Source organism: Entelurus aequoreus, linkage group LG15, assembly GCF_033978785.1.
Source record: "Entelurus aequoreus isolate RoL-2023_Sb linkage group LG15, RoL_Eaeq_v1.1, whole genome shotgun sequence".
NCBI lineage: Eukaryota > Metazoa > Chordata > Actinopteri > Syngnathiformes > Syngnathidae > Entelurus > Entelurus aequoreus.
This window is the reverse complement of record NC_084745.1, coordinates 27,057,045-27,070,985: the sequence shown is the minus strand read 5'-3', so window position 1 is coordinate 27,070,985 and position 13,941 is coordinate 27,057,045. Positions and strand designations below refer to the sequence as shown.

Here is a 13,941-nt window from a genome sequence, read left to right as displayed (position 1 = left end):
TGCTGGAGCCTATCTCAGCTGCATTCGGGTGGTAGGCGGGGTAAACCCTGGACAAAATGTTCATTAAATAAATTGATACATTTAATAACACATTTAAGTATTTAATTTGAATTACAATTAGTTAATGACACATTTAAGTAATTATTTAAAGATTTGTGTATTTATTTTTGTTCCATTGTAGTTATAAGATGCACACACAATGTAAGTCCTGTAAGTCAATGACTTCATGTTCTGTTGTTCAATGGGGTTTAAAAACATGTGGCATATTTAAACATGGATATATTTAGGTCCCCTCCAGTTCAACGGCACAGATATATTACAGTCTTGTGGGAAAACTTCGCTATGTCTCACAGTAAGGGAATTACAACAAAGGAAATGAAGAGAACATGAAACAGCGCTTATTTTTGTGACATCCACAGAGTGAAATGAGACAAAACACAGAGGGAAATCTGCAACAGCACCAAGAGCGACACAGAAACTGGTCGGAATTTGCAGGCTAGCGTGCTCCTAAAGAGTCACGCCCATTAACAGCATGACTCATCCAAGCTGGCTTCTTTCTTTCCATCCATTTCATCTTTGAAGTCTTGATGAGTTGGTTTTTATTTCTTTATTCATTTATTTTACGACTCGCAGCGGCCCACTCGTGGAGGAACTGACCTCTTTCTTTCAAAGGGAGACGCAACTTTAAGTAAAGAAAGAAGAAAAAAAGGCCCGCCTATGATGTTCAGTTCAGGAAAATATTAAAAAGAGGGTTAGAAAATGTACAAACTAACACTGGTCCCTTGGTGCTTTTTAGTATTGTTTGTTGGGATTCAAAGCAAATAAAAACATCTGATTTACCTCTTGTAACTCCTCCAATAGGACAACATATCACAAAATAATTAACTGTATATACATCCATCAGTTTTCTGGGCCAGTTAAGCCGACTTTTCATTTGACCATACAAAGGGATCACAAACAGGCCTCAGGCAACATCATTCCAACGCCAGTCAGTGACCATTACTGCTGTCTGCCTTCCTCACTCTCTTGGTTTGATATTTAAAAGTCAATAAATAATCACATCAGCCGGACCACGGACAAACAGTTATGTACAGTTATGCTCTACTTTATAGAGGGCAGCCACAAACCCGCTCCAACACTTGGACGTAAATCTTAAAGATCCTTACCACAAGGCGTCGGTGTCGTTCACAGATCAGTTCATTCAATCGACCTAAACGCAGCACTTGACCTTTCCATGAAAGGCGGCGCGAAGCGCCGATATGCAACAACGAGGCTCCATCACATCACCCAGGTGCTTAAATAACACACAAAGCCATATTGATATTCTTATGGATTTTTCTCACAAGGGCTTTTTCCCTCCATTCAGCAAACTAAGAAATACTCGTTCAGGACATGAAAGGATGGGTTCATCGACGACTTTTCTAAGTGAACTGATCAAATCAGAAGCAACTGTCCAACAACAACAGTATTATCATTATTAGTACAGCCCTCACATTACTGCAATTTACTATCATCTTCTTAAGCGACAACTCCCTCCCCCCATTCTCAGCACATTCTACAGAGGCACTATAGAGAGCCTACTGACCAACTGCATCTCTGTCTGGACTGGAGCCTGCAGTGCCTCAGACTGGAAGTCTCTGCAGAGAGTGGTGAGGACGGCGGAAAAGATCATAAGGACTCTTCTTCCTCCTATCCAGGAAATCGCAAAAAGCCAGAGCCTGACCAAGGCTCAGAAAATCTGCAGAGATTCCTCCCACACCCACCAAGGACTGTTTTCACTGCTGGACTCTAGAAAGAGGTTCCGCAGCCTCCGTAGCAGAACCTTCAGGTTCTGTAACAGCTTCTTCCCTCAGGCCATAAGACTCTTGAACGCATCGTAATAATCCCCTCATTTCGCCCCCAAAAACAGATTAACTCGCTGGAATATAAAGACAATATAACATACATCCATAAACGTGGGTGCATATGCAAAAGTGTAATCTATTTATTTATATCTTCACCTTATTGCTCTTTTATCCTGCACTACAACGAGCTAATGCAACAACATTTCGATCTTATCTGTACTGTAAAGTTCAAATTTGAATGACAATAAAAGGAAGTCGAAGTCTAAGTCTAGTACTTTAGAAATTACATTAAGATAAACCTAAGACTAGTCCATGTACAGGGACCATGTGCTGCTTCAGAAAGTCATTCTACATGTTGGAATTCATGTTTACCATCGGTGAACCACAGCTCCCCAATGTCAGCATCACTCATGCAATCCCAAACCAAGACACTACCACCACCATGCTTGACTGTAGGCAAGTAATTTGAGTCAACAGATATTTAGACAATAATGACTGTGTGGAATCATTAGTTATGGCTATACCAGCTGCACACTGACTACTCTGAAGTATATCCACGTTCGATTTGGATAATATGATCCTATGGGCTGATTTAATAAAAAGAAGCGGTGAAATGTGAGGGGTGCATTAGAGATGGAATGTATAGCTATTTGAAGGGAGTCAGATATTGAGAATCCATTACTTTCAAGAGCATGAACTGGTTCTTATGAAAGACTCTTTTTAAAAAAATTTCAAGAAACAACTTGTTTCTTATCAAGGAAACAATAACTCGTAGCAGTTTTAAGATATGATTCGTATCAGATTAATTACATTTTACACATTGATTAGAATTTAATTTGGCCTGTGTTTTCATGACATTTGTGCAATACAATTTAACTAAAAAGAATACAATTAATATTGTCATGGTCTGCATGGCAGCTGTTGGCGTGACCCAGGATGCAGAGACTATAACAACCTGCTGGTAAATGTAATTTAGGTAACACTTTAGTATGGGGAACATATTCTAAGTAACAAAGACTTAATTTAGAGTTATTTGGACACGAGGGGAAGATATATGGGTTAGGGTTACTAATAAGCAATAATTCTGAGGTTATTGAGGGAAGACTTAGTTAATGGCTTACTGGTTGTATAATAAGGCCATGCAGAATAAGGCATAAGTAAGTACTTAATAATGACTAATTAAGAGCCAATATGTTACTAATTTGCATGTTAATAAGCAATTAATTAATGGTAAATATGTTTCCCATACTAAAGTGTTATCGTAATTTATTATGAACAAAGCAGGCAAAATAAAGCATGTATGAAAAAAACACCACTAACTGTACCTACTGTAACTGTACATGCTGTAAAACATGCAGCATGTATGAACAATAACCCAGCACCATCTGACATATAATGCTGGAAAATAAATCCCCCTGATTGGCAATTAGGGACAAGTGAGCCTCCTAATTTCCAACCAGGACCAGGCCAGGAGAACAGTGCTTACTACAGAAGTAAAGTAACCGCCTAACATGCCAACAAAGGAAGTGGAACTAAGAAGATAGGAGCGCAAACAGGAACGTATACAAAAAAAGGAGAAAAATGTCCAAAACTGTGATGAGGGATCATGACAGGATATACAGTATGTATAAACAAAATTAGAGCATGAGTAAAGTGCCAATGCCAAATAAATTGCAAATACAAATTGCTCACAACCCCAAACCGATTACAATATGTCACTTCAAAGAGCTGTTCAAAAGACTTGACTTGTTAGCGAGCGTCACATCTTTAGGGCATACTGACTTCTCTGTGATAAGTGTACTGTCTAAGTTGTGAAAAGGGCCTGTGAACTCTCACCTGCTAGACTGCCAGGCCTCTGGAGTGTTGCAGTTGCGTAGAGCTCGTGGGAAATCTTGTACTGGTCGGATGCGTGGTGAGCTGCGAGTCGTTTGGGAGACAAAGTGGCATAACTGCCGATGCCCGAGCTCATCTGTAAAAAGGACACCAAGTCGCTATGGGTTAAAAACTGCTAAATAAGCTCAGGGCCTGTTATAGATTAAAGGCCTACTGAAATGATTTTTTTTTTATTTAAACGGGGATAGCAGATCCATTCTGTGTCATACTTGATCATTTCGCGATATTGCCATATTTTTGCTGAAATTGATTTAGTAAAGAACATCGATGATAAAGTTCGCAACTTTTGGTCGCTGATAAAAAAAAGCCTTGCCTGTACCGGAAGTAGCGTGACGTCACAGGTTGAAAGGCTCCTCACATTTCCCCATTGTTTACACCAGCAGCGAGAGCGATTCGGACAGAGAAAGCGACGATTACCCCATTAATTTGAGCCAGGATGAAAGATTTGTGGATGAGGAACGTGAGAGTGAAGGACTAGAGTGCAGTGCAGGACGCATCTTTTTTCGCTCTGACCGTAACTTAGGTACAAGCTGGCTCATTGGATTCCACATTCTCTCCTTTTTCTATTGTGGATCACGGATTTGTATTTTAAACCACCTCGGATACTATATCCTTTTGAAAATGAGAGTCGAGAACGCGAAATGGACATTCACAGTGACTTTTATCTCCACGACAATACATCAGCGAAGCACTTTAGCTACGGAGCTAACGTGATAGCATCGGGTTTAACTGCAGATAGAAACAAAAGAAATAAACCCCTGACTGGAAGGATAGACAGAAAATCAACAATACAATTAAACCATGGACCTGTAAATACATGGTTAATGCTTTCCAGCCTGGCGAAGCTTAACAATGCTGTTGCTAACGACGCCATTGAAGCTAACTTAGCAACGGGACCTGACAGAGCTATGCTAAAAACATTAGCTATCCACCTACGCCAGCCAGCCCTCATCTCCTCATCAACACCCGTGCTCACCTGCGTTCCAGCGATCGACGGAGCGACGAAGGACTTCACCCGATCATAGATGCGGTCGGCGGCTAGCGTCGGATAGCGCGTCTGCTATCCAAGTCAAAGTCCTCCTGGTTGTGTTGCTGTAGACAGCCGCTAATACACCGATCCCACCTAAAGCTTTCTTATTTGCAGTCTTCATTGTTCATTAAACAAATTGCAAAAGATTCACCAACACAGATGTCCAGAATACTGTGGAATTTTGAGATGAAAACAGAGCTTTTTGTATTGGATTCAATGGTGTCCGAATACTTCCGTTTCAATGATTGACGTCACGCGCATACGTCATCATACATAGACGTTTTCAACCGGAAGTTTAGCGGTAAATTTAAAATTGCACTTTATAAGTTAAGCCGGTCGTATTGGCATGTGTTGCAATGTTAAGATTTCATCATTGATATATAAACTATCAGAATGTTTGGTCGGTAGTAGTGGGTTTCAGCAGGCCTTTAAATGTAAACGGATGTAATTACTTCATTCGCACTCTGTCGGCAGCCAAATGTAAACAGCTGACCTGACTGATGTGTTCAAGTTGGTGTGGTTCAGACGCGCATATTTTTTCAATTTGCTTAAGCACTTCACCTATTTTTTTTCCTCCACGTTTTCCACATGATAAAATTGCCTAAAGCGGGTTTATGGATGGAAATTGTCATTTTGTGTAAATCGCTCACAAACCTCTTAGTGTTATGTAACTCAATCAGGGCTGAAAAAAAAATGAAAAAAAAAAAAGAAAGAAGAAGAAGCAGCCTCGTAGCATTCAGAGAGCAGAGTTTAAACACAGTACAAAATTAAGACGTGTGTCGTTTTCTTTTAATGCGTGTAAACAAACATTTACACCGGTTTATATTCATGCAGTATATGTTGAAATATATGCACAACTTACTATCTACCCACCTGAACTGTATATCCAATGTCTGAGGATGGTATTTACCTGATGGAGGGGGGACGACGATGAACTGGCCCCTCCCCCTGCTCCGGTGGAGTTGGGTGGAGAGGCCAACCTCAGGGGAGAGCCTCCACCACCTCCTGCTGTCACGGCAATGTTGGTACTGGAGAAGAATGAGAACTAATGTCATCCATTATCTGTAGCGTTATGATTTATAAAAGTATATCAGTTCTAGGATATTAATATTGGGAGTCGTGGGGCTGCAACTAACGATAATTTTAATAGCGGACAAGTGAGAGTTTTTTCTCTATTAGTTGACTAGTCCAAAGGTTATTGCTTATAATCTGTTGTGCACGCTTGGGTTCGCAACTTGATTTTAACTAATTCTTAAAACCTATAATAGTACATTTAATTGTAACAAAATAAACGTAAATTACTGAGAAACAAATAGTTATTTTTTTTTTACACAATGTACAATACGAAAAATTAGTCCTATATGCAAGATGTGTCACGGTGGCGCAAGGTTGCGGTTGTTGGCGTGATCTCAGGATGCAGGCAGTGTGTGTGTAGAAGGTCCCTATGTTAGGGACCAGCGAAAAAAGCCTAACAAAAGAGAGCACTGATGTGGGAAGAGAAGTCAATCATGGGTAAAAATGCAAAAGGACATCTGTTAGCAGGAAGTAACAGAGGAAGTAGCTAACTGAAGTGAGTACTTAGCAATCAATGCACCAGCCTAACAGACGGAGCTTACCCAGCGTTTCATTTTCAGAATGCAAAAAAAAATAAAATCTACATTCTTTTCTCTCATAATGATTGTGAACAATAGGCAAAATTCCAAAAAAAGTGCAGTTTTCTTTGACAATAACACATCTTTGTCATGGCAACTAATTGTTGCAGCCCTTGTTAGTAGTACCATGGCCAAGTGCCCATACTATACCTATTAATAGAGAATACTAATGTTATTAATTGTACTTACAACAAACATTAATTAGGCCTGCATTAATTAATTTTAATTTTAAAATTAATTTTAAAATTAATTAATTTAATTTTGCTTTAGTTTAATTTTTAATTAAGCCTGCTTTATATTTATATTTTGACAAGAACAAGAAAGCTTGATCATATTACGCCTATACTGGCTCACCTGCACTGGCTTCCTGTGCACTTAAGATGTGACTTTAAGGTTTTACTACTTACGTATAAAATACTACACGGTCTAACTCATTTGTATACTCTAGCCTTTAAATAGACCCCCTTTTTAGACCAGTTGATCTGCCGTTTTCATTTCTCCTCTGCCCCCTCGCTGGGTTATTCCGGTTCCGGTGACCATGGATGAGGTGCTGGCTGTCCAGAGCTGAGACCCAGGGTGGACCGCTCGCCTGTGCATCGGTTGGGGACGTCTCTGCGCTACTGACCTGTCTCCGCTCGGGATGGTCTCCTGTTGGCCCCACTATGGACTGGACTCTCACTGTTATGTTGGATCCACTAGGGACTGTACTTAGAGGGGGGGTTACCCACATATGCGATCCTCCCCAAGGTTTCTCATTGTCATTCACATCGACGTCCCTTGTGTGGGCTCTGTGCCGAGGATGTCGTTGTGGCTTGTGCAGCCCTTTGAGACTTTTGTGATTTAGGGCTATATAAATAAACACTGATTGATTGATTGATTCACCCAATATAAATGTACCCGTTTAGGAATAGGGTTGTACAGTATACCGGTATTAGTATAGTACCGCGATACTAATGAATCATATTCGGTACTATACCGCCTCTGAAAAGTACCGGTCAACATCTTCTTTCGTTTTTTAAAAATGTATAGTATGTTAATAAACTCAGGAAATATGTCCCTGGACACATGAGGACTTTGAATATGACGAATGTATGATCCTGTAACGACTTGGTATTGGATTGATACCCAAATTTGTGGTATCATCCAAAACTAATGTAAAGTATCAAACAACAGCAGAATAAGTGATTATTACATTTTAACAGAAACGTAGATAGAACATGTTAAAACAGAGAGTAAGCAGATAAATGACAGTAAATGAACAGGTAGATTAATAATTAATTTTCTACCACAGCTGAGATAGGCTCCAGCACCCCCCGCGACCCCGAACGGGACAAGCGGTAGAAAATGGATGGATGGATGGGCACTTGTCCTTAATAATGTTGACAAAATAATATAATGGAAAATGACACAATAGGTTACTGCATATGTCAGCAGCTAAATTAGGAGCCTTTGTTTGCTTACTTACTAATAAAAGACAAACTTGCAATAAGAAACATATGTTTAATGTACCCAAAGATTTTTTGTTAAAATAAAGCCAATAATGCAATTTTTGTGGTCCCCTTTATTTAGAAAAGTACCGAAAAGTATCGAAATAATTTTGGTACTGGTACCGGTACCAACATATTGGTATCGGGACAACACTATTTAGGAAACTACAAGGAAATTAAAGTATTTATTTTACCTGCAACCCACAATATTTTTTCTCCTATTCTGTTAAAACATTGATCCATATCGAGTATTTTGTCTCTTCAAACAAAAGATAGGTCATCTTATATTTAGGAGTCTAGAAATGTATGCATACAAATTAGCAAGTGTTTCTAAATGCTCTCTAGCTACTCAGAGCTTTTCCTCCTGTCACTCCCAGTGACACAGTTAGCAAACAATAGAGGAGGTGTTACGATGCAAATTTTAAAGTGGGACCTGCGGTATGAAGGTTTTGATCTACATTAAAACAAATTATTTGTGGCCTCGATATGTATTAGATATATTTTGTTATAAATATTGCATACATGTTGCTCCACAGTCACATTCATAATCATAATAGTTTGTGGAGGCATTCCCAAATTGCAAATGAAACCACGCACCACCCTCTCCAAAAGTATCATAATTTATCTTTTGAAAATGTACATTGTTTAAATATATTTTGAAGAAGAACATCATCGCTCTTTTTTCCAGAGAAAAATAAACTTCATAAACATTATATAGATTCACCAGGGTACAACATTAAGTACATCTGCACACTCTCCTGAGACAGCGCTACATAAAAAAAAAAAAAGCTGCTTTTACCAGCATTTATGTCACTGCATGTTGCATGTTTTTGATTGATTGATTGAGAAGTTTATTGACATCTTAAAGAATTGAATCCATGTAATGCTTTAAAAAGGCAAATGGATGGCACAAAAAGCCAAAAGCCTTGTTTCCATTGTGGTCCATTAAATATTCATCACATTTGATACATTCAATAATAAAATATATATAACCTGTAACATGTATATAAAAAATTACGTACATTTTTTTTATAAATTATGTACATACACACACTATACATGTCAGGTGATTTGAAAAACAATATATACAAAAAATGTGGGGAGTGGGGGGTATATATACTATATACATGACACTATGTACATGACTATGCACATGTTGACTCCAAGAGTGTGCAAAACAGAATGAAAAAATATATATACACTATAACCACATATAAACCTGTTTGATGCTTCGAAGAGTTGCTGGGGATCAATTTTGGTTCAGATCAGGTAGAGAATGACCTGAGCCATGATTTTATGGCAGTTTTAAAAATTTAGTAGGGAAGTTCGACTTTTAAGGTCTGTTGGTAGTGCATTCCACTGTGTGGTGGCAAAATAGTAGAATGCATTTTTTCGCATGAGAGTCTTGAATTTGGGGGGGCGAGGTCTGTGTCACTTTGTGCATCCCAAGTTTACCCTACCTTACCTTGTGTTTCCCTTATACAGAACACCTCCCCCTGTGGCTGATAGTTTTACTTAATGTCCAAATAAGTACTTCCACCTCACTGTGATGTCACAACGTAGCCAGACTCCAAAACACTGAGTTCAGAGGCATCCAAAACTGCGTGAAAGTTCATGCCAAAATGCATGACCTTTATGATTTTGGTATTGTTTAATACCAGTATCTGACATTATTAATAACATAATAACAACATCAATGAGTCAGAAAGACGAAAATCATCATAGGTCCCCTTTAAGTTGATAAGGTGAGATGATTTGCCTTTTGTTCAGCTGCCTTCCTTTCCATTCTGGTATCAACGAGGGTTGTACGGTATACTGATATTAGTATAGTACCGTGATACTAATGAATCATTTTCAGTACTATACTGCCTCTGAAACGTACCGGTCCGCCACCCCCCCTGCGCCCCCGTCATGTGTGTCATTGCTGGTTTACGAGCAGAGGAGCATATTTGGTAGCACACAATCACAGAGTACTTACAAGCAGACACAGTGTGTAGATAGAAAAGGGAGAACGGACACATTTTGGCTTAAAAACTAACGATAAAGGTGAAGTTTTAACAATGAAACACCCTCAGGAAGAAGTGCTTTAAGACATGGCTAGCTAGCTAGCAGCTAACGTCCATCCGCCGTCGGCAGTGTTTTAGCTACTTCTAAATCACTAATCCTCGCCTCCATGGCGACAAATAAAGTTAGTTTCTTACAAGTATCATCCCTGCAGGACGAGGAATAGCTAAACATGCTTCACTACACACCGTAGGAGGATACAATAGCTCACCGGCATCAAAATGTAAACAAACGTCATTGGTGGATCTACACCTGACATCCACTGTAATGATACCAAGTACAGGCACGTATCTAGTCGATACTACTAAGATATCGTCAATATTTTTTGGCATCACGACATCTTTGGGTTTTTTTAAATTCAGGAAATATGTCCCTGGACACATGAGGACTGAATATGACCAATGTATGATATCATCATATTGATACCCAAAATTGTGGTATCATTCAAAACTAATGTAAAGTATCAAACAACAGAAGAATAAGTGATTTTTACATTTTAACAGAAGTGTAGACATAACATGTTAAAAGAGAAAGCAAGCAGATATTAACAGTAAATGAACAAGTAGATTAATAATTAATTTTCTACCACTTGTCCTTAATAATGACAAAATAATAGAATGATAAATGACACAATATGTTACTGCACATGTCCCAGACTAATTAGGAGTCTTTGTTTGTTTACTTACTACTAAAAGACAAGTTGTCTAGTATGTTCACTATTTTATTTAAGGACTTAACTGCAATAGGAAATATATGTTTAATGTACCCTAAGATTTTTTTGATAAAATAAAGCCAATAATGCAATTATTTTGTGGTCCCCTTTATTTAGAAAAGTACCGAAAAGTATCAAAATATTTTTAGTACCGGTACCAAAATATTGGTATTGTTACAACTTTCAGGCTTGTCCCTGACAGTTTGGTTATGTTTTAGTTTTTCCTCTGTTTGTCTTTATTTCCTGCACAAAGCCTGCCTTCTCTGCATCTTGAGGTTCGTCACCAACACTCTGTGACAGGAAAACTAAAACATAACCAAACTGTCAGGGACAAGCCTGACAACAACACTAGTATTAGGGATGTCCCGATCCAGGTTTTTGCACTTCCGATCCGATACCGATACTGACCGATACCGAGCATGTATTAAAGTTATTTAGCCTACTTAGTTGTCAGAATCATGTTGAAAAGGGTTTTAGTACTCTTGATAACAACTAGCCAGCTGAATTAGGGGAGTTTGAATAATACACAATGGTTGGTAACAAGAAACTGACCTGTTTATTCAAGGATAAACACAAAATAGACAAAATTATACATGCCAAACAGAAATGGCATCATTGAACTAGGGCTGGGCGATATGGCCTTTTTTTAATATTGCGATATTTTAAGGCCATATTGCGATACACGATATATATCTCGATATTTTGCCTTAGCCTTGAATGAACACTTGATGCATATAATCACAGCAGTATGATGATTCTATGTGTTTTGATTGATCGATTGAGACTTTTATTAGTAGGTTGCACAGTGAAGTACATATTCCGTACAATTGACCACTAAATGGTAACACCCGAATACGTTTTTCAGCTTGTTTAAGTCGGGGTCCACTTAAATTGATTCATGATACAGATATATACTATCAGATATATACTATCATCATAATACAGTCATCACACAAGATAATCACATTGAATTATTTACATTATTTATAATCCGGGGTGTGGAAGGAGCGCCGGATGTAAGTGTCAAAAAGACACCCAAAAGAGTTTGATATGAGAATAAATCTAAAGTTAAAATATAGGGTAGAAATGCACCCATTTGCAGGAAATGTGGTCTTGATTTTCAAAATGTTCTTTAAAGGCTTGCATGTCTACATTAAAACATTATTCTTCATACTGCATTAATATATGCTACTTTTAAACTTTCATGCAGAGAAGGAAATCACAACTAAAAAAATTACAAATTTTTTCATAAGGTGTTGATGTGGAAATTTTTGCCTCTGCATTTTGATGGTGTGGGCGTGTGACACCGAATGGAGATAAGCGTCACGACAGACGCTACAATATTTGAACAATGATGACGAAAACTGTTTTCTCTGTCGTGTCCGTGTGTTGAAAATTGTTATGCGCTTATTTTTTAATTTGATTTTGTGCGTGGCATATAATTGCTATGCGCAGAGCGCAATTGCACAGGCGCGCACCTTAGAGGGAACGTTGCTCGCACGGCTGCGTTAGCATCACAGCTAACAATAGCCATGCTGTTACCTCTCTGCTCGGGGAGGGCGTATTCGTATGTGACGTATGACGTGACAGTGTGTGACGTGTGTAAGAAGGTGCGCTTGCTGTCTGTGAGAGGGAGACACAGAAAAGAGTGAGAAGAGCCTGTCGTGTAATGCCAGCAGCTAAAAGCAACTGCGTGAGAATCCACAGACCTGTGGATGTGTTGGTGTGCTGGAAAATGCGGAACGGAAATTAGTGAGCAGCAGAAAAGTGGAATGTATTATTTAAATCGGTGCATTGGAAAACACGGACTGGAGTTTTTTTTTAAAAACTGGATCTGGATCGGCATTTTCCCATGCCTTGCCGATACGCATTTTTTGGCAAATATCGGCGGCCGATCCGATCCAAATATCGGATCGGGACATCCCTAACTAGTATCAACATCAATTCACTCAAATCAATATCAACGTCTTAATATCCTACCTGTAGGACTTCGCCAGTCGATTAGCGGGACACTGTTTGCTGGGAGAGGAGGACGAAGAGGAGGAGGATGGCAGTCGCTGAGTAGTGGCGTAGTTTGAAGCATCGGATGCCGATCCCAGGCGTTGGAGTTTATTGGGGGACCCGGGCCCTGAACCGCCTCCGCCACCACACAGGGGGGAATTGACACGCTGGGCAGGTAAGGTGGAGCTAGAGTAGTAGATACCTACAGCACGGAGGAAGCAAGACACAATAATATTGTATTCGCACAAACAGCAATCATAAGATAATCTGTATTTTTATAGTATTACAAGTAAAGAACTGCATTATATTAAACATGAATAACCCTATGGTTTAAAACCAAACAATAGCATACTTAGAATTGAATTGTTTTCATGTCAAATCACTTATTTAACCGTTTTACACGGTAAAGTGTCCACTGCGTGTATAATGTGGGTTGACCTACTGTACTGTAAATCACATTTGAGACATTACTCATCAGGCACGGGGACACTTTAGGTCCCTTGGGAGAAGCTAGAGCCTTGCTGAGAGCATCCGTGACCTGACTCCGCAGAAGCGTCAAAAATGGATAAATAAATGTAGGCAGTGTGTCGGGATGTACTGTACCAAGTGGTGTTTTATAAGAAAACCAAAAGGTGGGGAGCTAACTAACATGGCAGTGTGATGTGGTTTGTCAATCAAATCAAATTGAAATAAACCTAAATACAATACAAACTACATGTAGAATGCAGAAAGGGTGGACAAACAATGTGGACAAACCATTGTGACTTTCCCTGTTTTGTAGGGGAGAGTGTATCAATCCAAATAGCGATAGTATACAAAGGTTAGTGCTGGTATCAGATCGATACTAGTTTGAAGAAATAGATATTTTAGTTACAGTTTTTCTGTGTTACACGATTACTTGATTTTTCCTCAGAGGTGGCGTTTCTCCGATTCGGTCTGTGCAAAAAGCGGGCCTCTCTTTCTTTCCCTGTCACTGCTAATCATTCAGGCACACTTTGTGACTCCCATACCCTGTTCTGCCATAGAGAGCAGAGACTTATGGAGAGAAACATGTCTTTTTGTGCAACCAAACAAAAAATAGATTTTTTACTAAAAAAAAAAAAAAAAAAAAAAAGAATTATTATTTGTACGCCAAAAAATTCATTAAAAAAAAAAATTATAAAACAAATAAAAAAATAAAAATTAAAAAATAATAATTAAAACAATAAATAATAATATATATATATATATATATATATATATATATATATATATATAT

General features: G+C 38.7%; 1 protein-coding gene across 5 annotated transcripts in view; it reads right to left on the bottom strand.

Moving 5' to 3' along the window:
* The window catches only part of ctnnd2a (catenin (cadherin-associated protein), delta 2a), a 726,237-nt gene that overhangs the window by 344,165 nt on the left and 368,131 nt on the right, over window positions 1–13,941 (bottom strand). For all 5 annotated transcript variants that reach the window (XM_062021144.1, XM_062021148.1, XM_062021145.1 and 2 more), the window contains exons 8-10: window positions 12,663–12,885; window positions 5,678–5,795; window positions 3,681–3,813 (exon numbers count right to left, since the gene is read on the bottom strand). In XM_062021144.1, coding sequence (XP_061877128.1) covers window positions 3,681–3,813; window positions 5,678–5,795; window positions 12,663–12,885 — 474 coding nt within the window. The remainder of the gene's footprint in view (window positions 1–3,680; window positions 3,814–5,677; window positions 5,796–12,662; window positions 12,886–13,941) is intronic.